This window comes from Erythrolamprus reginae, chromosome Z (assembly GCF_031021105.1).
Source record: "Erythrolamprus reginae isolate rEryReg1 chromosome Z, rEryReg1.hap1, whole genome shotgun sequence".
NCBI classification, from domain to species: Eukaryota; Metazoa; Chordata; class Lepidosauria; order Squamata; family Dipsadidae; genus Erythrolamprus; species Erythrolamprus reginae.
This window is the reverse complement of record NC_091963.1, coordinates 121429818-121444427: the sequence shown is the minus strand read 5'-3', so window position 1 is coordinate 121444427 and position 14610 is coordinate 121429818. Positions and strand designations below refer to the sequence as shown.

Genomic DNA, 14610 nt, shown 5'->3' with positions numbered 1-14610 from the left:
ATTCTATTCTAAAAATATTTTAATAGACTATATTAATGTGTTCTAGAATAGTTTACGATCACTCCTCTGAGTATGATTTTCAGCTACCCAAAATTTTAAGTAAATGAAAATGGATGAAGGAATTTAATGGTCTGTTTTTTCTGGTAGAAAGTATTAGATTGCATATTATACACTGTGAAGAAATAATGTTGAAAGAAATGAAAATAAATTGGGAAAATCGTATACCCTTCCAATTTATACAAATGAGAGTTGGATTTGTTCAGAAAATATACAAAAGAAAATTGAATGTGGTGTTATTGGTGATCTACATGTATTTGCTTGCAAACTGGTAATATTCTCAGATACCTACATTCAAGACTTTATTCTAGATGTCTAGATACCCACAAATAATGTTCCTAGAATGTACTCCTAGAAATGTGGAGCTTCTAGATACATTTTGTTCAGTCTAATGGCTTTGGCATCTATAAGTCCTAGAATTTCTTGTGAATTCTGCCAAATAATATCAGGAATTTAATAGAAAAATTATGCAGTATCCAATCTGGGTTGGCCATCAGTACCAGAGGTTTTGTCTGGCTACATACAATAGCCACAATATAAATACCACACAGAGAACTGCCCAAAGCACATAAAGAAGTTCCCTATGGATGGGCTCCAGTACAAGTTCCAAAGTTAAGAAGACAAAACCTCTGGTCCTGGGGACCAACCCAGATTGAGTCCTGCAACATTATCCTGGGATACATGCCTTGGCCTTTATTCATGAAAGAAGCAATATGAATCAGATCTCAGACTATCAAAGACAACAAATAAGGTGTTCTACTTTCACATCAAAGGAGTAAAATTAGAAAGATATTTTTGGAGATTACTAAAAAAGTAATTCACAATGTATATCCAACCCTATCTCTTTACTTACTACATTGGTATGCTTAATATTTTCAGAGTTTCTTTTTATTTTTCAGAGAACATGTATTTCATAAATCTGAATGTTTCATAAATTAATTCAGGCCATATTATATCCCGAAAATCTCCAAATCTTAAAAGTATGAATTTGCCTAGACAGAAGTGGACATAATGTAAGAACGCATTCTAGCTTTCTAAATATATAAAATATAATTATAATATAATTGCCATATAATTATAAATATAATTGCCATATATTTGCCTTCATGTGCACCAAGAGGATGGAAAGATGCTAAATATGCTGAGGAAAAAAAACCCACTTCCATATAGGTTTCTAAGTGGTCTTTTCAGAGCAGAATGAAGCAGTCTTGAAGTCTAAGACCAGGCTATTTTTGAAAGATCTCTGCAAAAGTGATACTAAGAGAAGCTTTTGTGTCTTAAAATTCTCTTCAGTGCTTCTTTCATTTCATTGTTCCTTAGGGCATAGACAATGGGGTTTAGCATGGGAGTAAGCACTGCATAGAACAGAGATAACATTTTTTTAAGTTCTGGTGAATAGGTGGAATTGGGCCTTAGATAAACAATGCTCCCACTTCCATAGAATAATAACACCACAATTAGATGAGATGAGCATGTAGAGAAGGCTTTTTGCCTGCTTACTGCTGAAGGCATTGTGATGATGGTGATGATGATGCGGGTGTAGGAAATCAAAATCAGAACAAAAGGAAACATAAGGAATACAAGTGTAGAGACTATGGCTTGTATTTCAAAAAGAGAAGTATCCACACAGACTAACTTCAGTACAGGAGGGGCATCACAGAAGAAGTGATTAATCTTTTTCATGCCACAGAATGGAAGGCTGAAGATCCAGGCTGCCTGCAACAATGAGACAGGAATGCCAATCAGCCAAACTCCACCAACCAACTTCAAACAGAAGCTCCTGCTCATAATATTGGCATAGTATAATGGGTTGCAGATAGCAACATAACGGTCATAAGACATGGCAGCTAAGAGGAAACACTCAGCACATCCAAAGTAGAAGAAGCAAAACATTTGAATTGCACAACCTGTATAGGAGATACTTTTATTTCTCAGCAGTAGGTTAACTAGCATTTTGGGAATTGTATCAAAAGTGAAGCATAACTCAATGAAGGATAAGTTTCTTAGGAAGAAGTACATAGGTGACTGAAGGGCTGGGTCTTTTATAGCTATAAATATGATGAGGATATTTCCAGTCATTGTAACAAAGTACATCACCATGATTATTGGAAATAGAAGCAATTCAATATTTGGCATGTTGGAAAATCCAAGGAGGATGAAGTCTATTTGAAATGTTTCATTTTCCCACTTCATTTCTTCCAGTTGATTTTATAGGATTAGATACTAAAAGAAGAGAAATAAGCATTAAAAATAGATTTATAGATATCTAATGAAATTACAATATATTTTCACATTGTCTGGCCAATACACTTATTTCTGTAAGAATATTTCAATCTTTAAATCTCCCTTAAATTTCCTGTCTCCCATTTTTTGTTATGTAACATTCTCATTTTCTTAATTGTTGTATTTACCCAACGTGTCATTTAGATTACTCATATTTGTATTATATTACTATAGTCCCAAAATAACTTTGCAGTCCAGCACTAATATGTTATGTACAATAAATTAAGATTTTAGAAATGCTATATATATATAATTTTATAAAAAGTATTATAGTATAATGTTGCAATAATACTATACCTTATAATAACACTATAATAATGTATCTTATAATATAAGATAATCTTAAAGTATTGTCTTATAATACTATAAGATATAGTATTACTATAGAACTTCATCTGTAAAATTGTGAAAGAGAAATTATCTACCAATAAATATACAGTATTCTTATTTATTCACCTACCATGGAAAATTTATCATCAATCTCATTTTTTATTTATTTAAAATATTTATTTTTATTGATTTGGAACATTTCTATAGCTGCCATATATGCTACCAATGAAATAAACTGAGTTGTGGAGATCACAGCAAATAATGTCCTCCATTTGACTCATCTCACAAAAACAGAAACACTGTGTAAAAGAAAGCACTGATTTCATCACTGCATAAAAGTTGTTCTTTCCCTACACTATTAGTAAAATTAATATTTTAAAAATTATGATTTTGTAATGAGACTCACCTCTTTTTTTAAAAAATAGTTTATTTTATATATATACGTATTATAAATTGGAAATTAAATGTATGAATTACAAATGATATAAATGGTAACAATAAGGATACCTTTTACTTACATAGTTTGAGAAATATATTATCGATACAAAGACTCATCTCTTTTACATCCCTTAGAAGTGGGAGGGGGGAAATCCAGAAAAAAATGTATCTTGGATAATTAAGAAGCTGTAATTCTTGATTTCTTTTGTGAATTTTTAAAAATATAAGAATGCCCTATATTATAAAATACTTTTAAAAATTAAATATGCCAGTATGTATACATTTATGTATACACATAAATTTTTTTCCATACTTTGGAAATCTAATATCTGACAAATATCCAATTTTTACCTTAGCTGAGTTTGAACTAGTCCTAACTTTTATGAAGACATATCTACAGTTACTCACTTCTGTATAATTTATTTTTAAGTTAAAGTATTAGTATGTCTTTCTTAGAACTAATTGTTTTTTCCCTTCATTTGAGATTCACATTGGTAATTATGACAATACCAAAGAAAAAAGGCTCTTAATATCTTAATCCCCAAACACCATACAACCGTAGAGAATAAAATGAATAAATGGAACTAGCATGATTAAAATCTATATTTAAAATCAAATATATATTTATTATTTGAGTGATATTCTAAAAATGCAATTCAACAAAGGGAAATATAGAGGCACTACCAAAAAAAACCCAAAAAATAATTTGATTTAAATTACTTGAATGGGTGATTGTTCTCTATGTATTTGGTCCATTTTCCCCTTTTTAAAAAATGCTGGTGACAAGTTTTGGAGAGACTCTGGAGCACTGTTCCCCGTAGGCTGTGCGCGTGAGCAGGTGCGCGCCCCAAAATACCCCCCCGCACACCCTTTTCCACGGTCGCGCAGTCCCCATCCCCCTGCCAGCCCGCGGGGAGGGCGGGGGCGGGGAGGCACCGGCAGTAGAAGGCGCTGCCCCCCGCCCGCCCGATCCGCCCCCTCTCCTCTTCCGACGAAAGAAAAGCGCGGAAGCTTCCTGCTTGAACCTTGCGTTGCTCCACCCCGCTTTGCCCTGCCTGTCATCCTCCATTGTGTTTTTGGGGGGGAGCAGCGGGAAAGACCTGTGCCGGCCAGGAAAGCCGACTTTGCTTTCCGTGAAAGCAGCGTGCCTTTTAAACACGCTGCTTTCCTGCACCTCTTTCCTGGGGGGGGGGAGTGGCCTCCTCCCCCCTGCCCAGGAAAGAGTTGCAAGAAAGCAGCGTGTTTAAAAGGCGCACTGCTTTCACGGAAAGCAAAGCCGGCTTTCCTGGCTGGCACAGGTCTTTCCTGCCACTCCCCCATGAAAACACAATGGAGGTCCAGGATGACAGGCAAAGCGGGGTGGAGCAACGCGAGGCTCAAGCTGGTGGCAGAAGACCTCCGTTGTGTTTTCGGCTGGGGGGGACAGGAGGACCTTCCTGGTTTTCCCAGGCAGCTGGCTTGAGCCTTGTGTCGGTCAGCAAAGCCGGAGACGTGGAGAGAAAGAAGGGAAAGAGAGGGAGGGAAAGAGGAGAGGAAAGAAGGAGGGAGGGAGGGAAGGAAGGGAGAGAAAAGTGAACGAGAGGGAGAGAGAAAGGGAGGAAGAGAGGAAGGAAGGAGGAGATCAATATAAAGGGAGAGAGGGAGAAAGAGAGGGAGGGGAAGAGGGGAAGGAAGGAAAAGAGAGAGAGAAAGAGAAAAAAGTGGAAGGAAGAGAGAAGGAAAGAAAGGAAGGGAGAGAGAGAGAGAAAGAGAGAGAGAGAGAGAAGATAGGAAGGAAGAGAGAGTGAGAGAGAGCAAGAAGAAAGAGTGAGAGAGGAGAGAGGAAGGAAGAGAGTGAGAGAGAGTGAGAGAGAGAGGAAGAAAGCAAGAGAGAGAGGAGTGGAAGGAAAAGAAAGGGAGAGAGAAATGATAGAAAAAAGGGGGGAAGAGAAATGAGAAAATGATTGAGGCAGAGAATGACAGGAAAGAGAGAGAAACAGAGAGAGAAGTGACTCTTGATTTAAAGCATATGGTAAAAGCACTTAAATAATAACAGAGGAAAAAAACCCCAGCCCTCACCTCTTTTTATTAATAGTTATGTTTTTGGATTTGCTGGTTGTTTTAGTTTTAATAGTAATAGAGTTTGGTTTGGTTTGGTTTTCTTATTAATTTCTTTTAATAAAAAAGAAGGGATTTATTTATTTATTTATTTATTTATTTATTTATTTGTTTGTTTGTTTGTACTTCTATGCCGCCCAGTCCCAAGGGGACTGCCGCTCAGACATTATACTTTTCCACCCATCCCGAAAAAAAATTAGAGGGAACATTGCTCTGGAGTCTACACTCAAGAAGTTTTGGGAATCGTGTACAATGTAGCACTAAGGAGGGAAATGGTGATAGATGATAAGAGAGAGCAAGAGGTTTTGTGTCACTGGTGAAACATTATTTTGTAAAGAATAAAGTTGTTACTCTGGGAATCTTCTATGAATTTTTGGATTAAAACTTTGAGCTATTTCATTCATTCATTTTTTTTTTTACTTTGTCAATGCAAAAGAATATCTAGAACAATAGTTGTATATCTTTGCTCTATTATGTGTCCATTTTTCATTCATGATATTATAGGGCACAATTTAGCAGAAATAGAGCTTGCTCCAAGAAGGTTCAATTTCTTATTTTTTTCTAAACAGAATCCAAGTAATAACAGTATCCTTGATATTTCTGCTCCAGATGATTGAGTTTCTGCCACATTGCTGACACACAATGTCATGGTCCCCTCACTAAAGAATAGGAAGGAGCAAAAATAAAATAGGAGGTTCAAGCCACTCATTTAATGATATTAGCAAAATGTCATTTTCCCATCAAGGAATTGTGAGCTGGATTATAGCTGCCATGCAATTATATTCAGATGATATAATGATAGCTTTCCGCCATCTTGTTTTCGGCCGAGATCTCGCAAGATTTTGTGAGATCTCGGCCACCTCCGGGAAGGCTTCGGCCTTCCCGGTGATGTCATCCAGGGTGGAGCCTGCTGCCCTATAAAAGGGCTGGACAGGCTCCAGGGCCTCCTTTTCGCCCTGGATGACAAGAAGCGAACACCCACCCGCCCTCCCTATCTTTCAGTGTGCCAGTGGGGGTCGCCCCTAGGGGGCCGAATAGGAATTTTTGGTGGTTGCGGTATTTTCTGTGACAGTTTTTTCGCCTCTTCCACACTGCACTGACGGATAGGTGGTTAGGGGGTGCTTCGCCCCTATTTAGGCTAATTGGCATACCTTTGGTCATTTGGGTAGGCAGGTTAGGGGCGGAAAACTGGGTGGTGGTTTAGCAACTGCGTGTTCTCCGTTGGGCATCTTTGGGGATGATTGACAGGTTCTCTCCAAAGGCTTGTGGTGGAAACGACCTGAGCAATTGGGGGAACCTGTCTTTGGGTCCCACCCATTGCTTTCCCCTTGTATGGGATAGATGGCGGGACCTCCCATATGCAAGTGCATGGCAGTGAGTCAGGTGAGGGCGTGGCCACTCACCTGGATCAGCATGGAGCTACGCCCATATGTTGCCCCGGAAGTTTTTCTGACGTCATTTTCCGCCCCAGAAGTAATTGTTTGACCCTGCGGGTCCTTGTTTAGGGTTATAGTTAATTTATGCAAATTTATTTAAAGAAATTATGCAATTTTAATTAATAAAATGACCCATTTTAAATCCAGCTCTTGTGTCTGTGTCGTTACTCCGCCTCTGCTGCAAACCTTCGATATCTATCATCTAAGAGTGGATTGTACCCTCTAAGGTCTTCTTCACCCTCCAACTGAGACCACTCCCCCATTATTATATCAACCCCCTCTGATCGTTCCTCAGGTTCATCCAGGTCACTTTCTCCCTCACTCTCATTCTCTGCATCAGCTGGCAACCCCACTGTTACAGGGTATAGGGAGGGGCCTGGCTCATCCTCCTCAGAATCTGACATTACCAGAGATGGACAAGAACATTATCCATTCTTATCCTTATCCCACAATAGTAGGATAAGGAATGGAGGGAGAGCAGGCTAGCTGCCTATTGCTGGCAGAAGGTGTGGCTGCTCCATGTCTCTGTTAATAGGGAAGCCATCTGACTTTCTGTTTTATATTTATAGGGTAACTTTGATCAAAGAGTAAATTAAACAACTTTGCACATTACAAGTTTTTTTTCTATTTTCAACATTATGGTCTAAATTCTTCTCAAAATGACTTTCATTGTTTGAGAAAGGTTTTTTTTCCCTTTAAAAGTTAACAGTTTTCAAGAGTTAAAGCCCTAAGGGCAATAGGAAAATAATGAGATTGGACTCCTCAAAGGATTTAAGTTCTTAAATGAACTATGGAAGATAATTTGTCATCTGTCCAATTTCTACATAGAACATATAGATAATTCATTTATCAATTTTTCATTTTTCTTGTTAACCAGTTCTTTGGAACCTTTAGTAATACCTGTTACAGGTATTGTATATTTTTAACGTTTATATTTCTAGTGTTATTTTCATATGTGCTTGTATGTATACTATGTGAATATGTATATTTCCAAATAGACAACACAGTTGCTGATGTATTTGTAATTTTTAATGACAAAAATAAAACAAAGCAGACTCATCCTAAGGTATCTATACCAAAGCATCTGGAAAGTTTTTACATATTTAGGAGATTAATAATGGTGAAGGCATTGACAAGATGCTTTCTTCTTCTTGCAATGTATAGTGGTAAATTGCATATAAGTATTTGAGTTCCTTTTTAAAAAAATGTTCATTATAACTGAAGTGTGAACTTGGAAAGGTAATATCTTGATATCATAATTCCAGAAATCAGGGATGTGCTTTTGTTTTTGATTCTTAGATAAATAAATGTTTTTACTTTATAGATACTCAGCGCTTGCTTATTGGCTATATAAATGGAATGTATATATGAGTTAACTTATTTATACGCATTATATATAATGATATCTGTATGGGGCAGAAAATATTAAGAATGCTAAACAAAACATACTCTTATGGGTTGTTTATCAACTACATCAGGGTTCTGACCAATGCCATAATAAAATTGGGAGCCTCGAGCAAAACACTCAAAATGAACATGTTTGACTCCATAGATACATATACCCTAACAGTATCCTATAAGTTCACCCTATTTACTCTGAAAAGAAGATTGAAGTCTTACCATTTCACTACTGAAAACAAGAACATAGTGTACAGGAATTTTCTCCAATGAAGAGAATGCTTTCAAAATAATGAGGACAAAGTTATCAAAATATATTATTCAACTTTCCTTCTCCTCCTCATCCTGTTTATTCAAAATTAAATATTTTGAATAAATATTTCTTTATGTAACACAATAATCCTTTATAAAATGAATCCTACATATTTACAAAATAAACTTGATTTATGGATCAGGTGAATTTTTCCAGAAAAATGTGTTGACTACATTTAGCATTCTTTTTGATAGAATATTACAAAGTATTTGAAAAAGATGCTTTATAAAGCATGTATAGGTAAAGTGCTTCTTTGAACAATTTTAAAGGAGTGATATCTTTTAGAAAGGTTTCCCTAGAAATTTACAAATGTAAATGCACATACACTTGACTTCTGATTCACGTGATAAGTTTGGTTAGATAGATAGATAGATAGATAGATAGATAGATAGATAGATAGATAGATAGATAGATAGATGATAGGTAGGTAGGTAGGTAGGTAGATAGGTAGGTCGATAGACAGACGGAAGGACGGACGGACAGACAGACAGACAGACAGATAACTCGGAAGAGCCTCTGAAAGTTTTTTTAAAAATGCTTATAATAATGCTTACAAAAATTCTTCAAAGGAGAGCCCTTCAACCATGTTTATGTTTATGTTTATGTTTATTAGATTTGTATGCCGCCCCTCACCGTAGACTCGGGGCGGCTCACAACACAATAAAAACAGTTCATAACAAATCTAATAATTTACAATTTAAGATATTTTTTAAAAAACCATTATTAAGCAGACATACACGCAAGCATACCATACATAAATTGTATAGGCCCAGGGGAGATATTTCAATTCCCCCATGCCTGACGACAAAGGTGGGTTTTAAGGAATTTACGAAAGGCAAGGAGGGTAGGGGCAGTTCTAATCTCTGGAGGGAGCTGGTTCCAGAGAGTTGGGGCCGCCACAGAGAAGTCTCTTCCCCTGGGGTTCGCCAACTGACATTTTTTAGTTGACGTGACCCGGAGAAGGCCCACTCTGTGGGACCTAATCGGTCGCTGGGATTCGTGCGGCAGGAGGCGATCTCGGAGATATTCTAGTCCAATGCCATGAAGGGCTTTAAAGGTCATAACCAACACTTTGAATTGTGACCGGAAATTGATCGGCAACCAATGCAGACTGCGGAGTGTTGGTGTAACATGGGCATACCTAGGGAAGCCCATGACTGCTCTCGCAGCTGCATTCTGCACGATCTGAAGTTTCCAAACACTTTTCAAAGGTAGCCCCATGTAGAGAGCATTACAGTAGTCGAACCTCGAGGTGATGAGGGCATGAGTGAGCCCCGGTCCAAATAGGGCCGCAACTGGTGCACCAGGCGAACCTGGACAAACGCCCCCTTCACTACAGCTGAAAGATGGTTCTCTAATGTGAGCTGTGGATCGAGGAGGATGCCAAAGTTGCGGACCCTTTCCGAGGGGATCAATAATTCCCACCCCAGGGTGATGGACGGACAGGTGGAATTATCCTTGGGAGGCAAAACCTACAGCCACTCCATCTTATCAGGGTTGAGTTTGAGTCTGTTGGCACCCATTCAGGCCCCAACAGCCTCCAGACACCGGCACATCACTTCCACTGCTTTGTTGACTGGACATGGGGTGGAGATGTAAAGCTGGATATCATCAGCGTACTGATGATACCTCACCCCATGCCCTTGGATGATCTCACCCAGCCAAACCATGATTACATTCTTGGCAAAACATTATTTTAACATACTATTTCTTCTAATGCACTAGTTCAATGTATTTTCTGGTTGCAATCAAAATGTGATATAGAACAATGCGCTGAAATGTATGCACAGATCAAATATAGGAAGGACTTGATGGAGTAGCAAGTCTAATCAAAGTTATGGTCTTATACATGTTTATAGGACCTTCCTTGTAATTCCTTGTAATTGTGATAAATTATGCTATTATGCTATTTTGGAATAGAATATATGTGTGATTATATGTCTCTATACAATTGTAAAATACTGTGTCATAGCATGCCTTTTCAGCATGTAGACAGACTCAAACTCAACCCTGATAAGACGGAGTGGCTGCGGGTTTTGCCTCCCAAGGACAATCCCACCTGTCCGTCCATCACCCTGGGGAGGGGAATTATTGACCCCCTCGGAGAGGATCCGCAACTTGGGCGTCCTCCTCAATCCACAGCTCACATTAGAGAACCATCTTTCAGCTGTGGCAAGGGGGGCGTTTGCCCAGGTTCGTCTGGTGCACCAGTTGCGGCCCTATTTGGACCGGGACTCACTGCTCACAGTCACTCATGCCCTCATCACCTCGAGGTTCGACTACTGCAATGCTCTCTACATGGGGCTACCTTTGAAGAGTGTTCGGAAACTTCAGATCGTGCAGATGCCCATGTTACTCCAACACTGCGCAGTCCACATTGGTTGCCGATCAATTTCCGGTCACAATTCAAAGTGTTGGTTATGCCCTTCATGGCATTGGACCATAATATCTCCGAGACCGCCTCCTGCCGCACAAATCCCAGCGACCAATTAGGTCCCACAGAGTGGGCCTTCTCCGGGTCTTGTCATCTAAACAATGTCGGTTGGCGGGCCCCAGGGGAAGAGCCTTCTCTGTGGCGGCCCTGACTCTCTGGAACCAGCTCCCCCCAGAGATTAGAACTGCCCCTACCCTCCTTGCCTTTCGTAAACTCCTTAAAACCCACCTTTGTCGTCAGGCATGGGGGAACTGAAATATCTCCCCTGGGCCTATACAATTTATGTATGGTATGCTTGTATGTATGTCTGTTTAATAATGGGTTTTTAAAAAAAATTTCTTTAATTGTAAATTATTAGATTTGTTATAAACTGTTTTTATTGTGTTGTGAGCCACCCCGAGTCTACGGAGAGGGGCGGCATACAAATATAATAAACATAAACACATAAACATAAACACATGTAGTTAGAAAAGTATTCTTTGATAAGATTTTCATTTGTCTAGAAATCAATAGGAACCTATTTACACATAAGAAAAAATAGCAACTATGCTAAAAATCCTTGCACCATTTAGAAATAAAGATAAAACAACAATAATAGTATGCTTTGGGGGAAGGATTCAATAATTGAATAAAAATGACAAGTCCAGAATCTGGCTGATAACAATCAATCACCATTAAAAGAGTTGGAAAGCAAAATATGCTATAATGTATAAGCTATAAAGATATATCTTTAAATTTTAAGTTGTTCCCAAATTGCAACTTAAAAAAATAAAAATATTTTTATTTTTCTAGATGCCCAATAAAGATGTGGGGTTCAAATAGAACCATGGTGAATGAGTTTATTCTTCTTGGCTTTACCAATCATCCTACATTACAGCGTCTCTTCATTGTGGGGTGTCTTGTCATGGCTCTGGCCACAATAATTGGAAATAGTCTCATTATCTTCCTGGTTTGGACTGATTCCCACTTCCATACAGCTATGTATTTTTTCATTGGTAATCTATCTTTGCTGGACATACTTTTCACAATAATCACTGTTCCTCAGATGCTTGTACACCTAGCTTTTGGGGTTAATATAATTTCATTCAATAGATGCATGGTCCAACTTAACCTGAGCCTCTCCTGTGGAATGACTGAGTGTTTCATTCTGGCTTTCATGGCCTATGACCGCTATGTTGCAATATGTCAGCCTCTAAGATACCCTACCATCATGGGGATGCGTGTATGCATGAAGATGGCAGCGATCTGCTGGGTTGCAGCATTTTTTAATGCTTCTGTACTGACAGCCATCACTACTAGTTTTCCTTTCTGTGGACCCAATCGTATTAATCATTTCTATTGTGAGTTACCTGCAATGCTTCAACTGGCATGTATGGATACCTATATGGCAGAAGCCATTATCTTTGCCCTGAGTGTGATTGTACTCATGCTACCATTTACTTTCATAGTGATTTCTTATTTTCACATTGCCAGAATAGTTCTCAGCATGCACTCCACCAAAAGTCATCAAAAAGCCTTCTCTACTTGTGCTACCCACCTGACTGTTGTTACATTATTTTATAGTACTATTGGCTTCACTTACTTAAAACCCAGATCTCATCATGTGGCAGACCAGGAGAAAAGGGCCTCAGTATTCTACGCTTTGGTTTCTCCCATGCTGAATCCCATCATCTATAGCCTGAGGAACAAAGATGTTAAAGAAGCTTTGGCCAAAGCAATGGGGAAATTCAACTGAGTTACACAAGGTTTTTTTTTTTACTATATAATAGTAAATGGGGAGACCAGTTTAGTTTTGTGGTTAAAAAAAGATGCCTAGAAATTAGGCAATTACAAGTTCTAGTCTGCATCAAAACAAAGCTACCTGGAAAATTTGGGGCCAGTCATTTTCTTTCAGTCCTTGGAAGAAGCAATGGCCATTCTCCTTTGAAAATTTTGCCAAGAAATTTTCAGGGTCTTGCAGGCAGTCAAAATTGGATACACATCTACACAGAGAGAGAGATGGGAGAAGAAATATCTAGATGGAAAAATCCACACTTCCTCTTAACAATAAATTATAGTTATGTGCTTTTTGCCAACACTTTAGGCTTATATTTTAGGATTTAGGGTTAATTTTTCTTTTTAACAAAGGGGCAAAGATGACAATCTTGAAACAACATGGTTAAAATTTTGGGGATGCTTTCTCTAGAACATTTCATGGTGCTCCACATTTTCTTTTTGTATAAATTTTAAAATTGTATCAATTCTCTAATTAGATTAGCAATAGCACTTAGATTTATATACCCCTTCACAGTGCTTTACAGCCCCCTCTAAGCAGTTTACAGAGTCAGCATATTGTCCCTAACAATCTGGGTCCTTATTTTACCAACTTCGGAAGGATGGAAGTCTGAATCAATCTTGAGATGGGTGAAATTTGATCTGCCAAATTGTAGGCAGCCAGTAGTCAGCAGAAGTACTCGCAGTATTGCATTCTAACCGCTGCACCATCATGGTTCTGAGATTAGATTGAATTAATTTGTATATTTTAATCACATCAATTAAAAAAAACTTGAGAACTTCTCTAGTGATATCTATCTTTCACATTCAAGCACAATCACAAACAGATTCATGTAGACTTTGCTGTGAGAAAATAAGCACTATCTATATTAGAAATATACAGTGGTATCTCTACTTAAGAACTTAATTCATTCTGTGACCAGGTTCTTAAGTAGAAAAATTTGTAAGTAGAAACATTTTTTCCCATAGGAATCAATGTAAAAGCAAATAATGCATGCAAACCCATGAGTAGAGAAATAAAAGCTCAGAATTTGGGTGGGATGAGGAGGAGGAAGAAGAGGAGGAGGACAGTCGCTGCCAAAGAAGAAGGTGAGGTGAGGGGAATCAAAAAAATTCCAAAACTTTAAGGCTTAAAAAAATAAAAGAGGGACTCTGAAGCAGCACCCAGAGAAAGGAAAATGCTCTGTTCGCTGTGGACTCCCAAAACTTCCTTAAGCACCACTGAAAGGCTCCTCTGGCAGCCCAGAAAAGCCCAAAATGGCCACGATTAAAGGGGGAATGGCAGGAACACCCGGTTCTTATCTAGAAAAGTTCTTAAGTAGAGGCGTTCTTAAATAGAGGCACCACTGTATTGTCATAGTGATTTCTGAATGACAACTTTCATCTCACACCAGGAAGATCTTTATACAGCATTAGTGGTATATCATCATAATGATCTTCTGATATATTTAAAAATCATTAGGTTCAATACATTCTGTGTGCTGTTGATCTTTGGGAACATAATTTATTTTCAACTTTCATTATGTTTTTCCCCATTACCACTTCCCATGTCTTGCTACAATTGAAATCAAACTCCAAATTACGAGATATGTTGATCTAGAATTGTATTATTTTAAAAATCCAAGAGAAAGAAGAGTTTAAAGACAGAAATGCAACATATTTTAAAGATAAGATAGGATTAAAATGATAAGATAGGGTTAAAAAAATAAATCCTCTTCTTTATTGATATATTATTTCAGACATTGTGTAATATATATTTCAGAAAATCATCTGAAAATAAATGCTTATGTATTGAATAGATTGGTTGTGTATTTAAATAACATTTTTAAGGAAACCTTGATTTATACATTCACTCTATTAAGCTCCAAAATTCTTTCTCTTGTGAAACATACAATTCTTTAAAAATGCTTTAAAATCAGTGGGGAAAATATTTCTAAATTTATAATTTGTTAATAAAATACATTTTGGAAAACAGATGTTAAATGTGGTACTCAAAACTGCATTTGTGTAGTGGTGGGATTGATTTTTTTTTTACTACCGGTTCTGTGGGC

At 37.8% G+C, this 14610-nt stretch overlaps 2 protein-coding genes across 2 annotated transcripts; one reads left to right on the top strand and one right to left on the bottom strand.

Moving 5' to 3' along the window:
• Window positions 1-1314: 1314 nt before the first annotated feature.
• On the bottom strand, window positions 1315-2250 carry LOC139175723 (olfactory receptor 10A7-like). Its single transcript, XM_070766955.1, has one exon. It carries the CDS (start codon window positions 2248-2250, stop codon window positions 1315-1317), a length of 936 nt encoding a protein of 311 aa, XP_070623056.1.
• Window positions 2251-11591: 9341 nt separating this feature from the next.
• LOC139153920 (olfactory receptor 2G3-like) lies at window positions 11592-12521 on the top strand. The gene has a single exon (XM_070728343.1). It carries the CDS (start codon window positions 11592-11594, stop codon window positions 12519-12521), a length of 930 nt encoding a protein of 309 aa, XP_070584444.1.
• Window positions 12522-14610: the final 2089 nt, after the last annotated feature.

What these genes read in the sequence shown, in the direction of transcription:
- LOC139175723 (XM_070766955.1), bottom strand. Translation starts at nt 2,250, where the DNA reads ATGAAGTGGGAAAATGAAACATTTCAAATAGACTTCATCCTCCTTGGA.
- LOC139153920 (XM_070728343.1), top strand. Translation starts at nt 11,592, where the DNA reads ATGTGGGGTTCAAATAGAACCATGGTGAATGAGTTTATTCTTCTTGGC.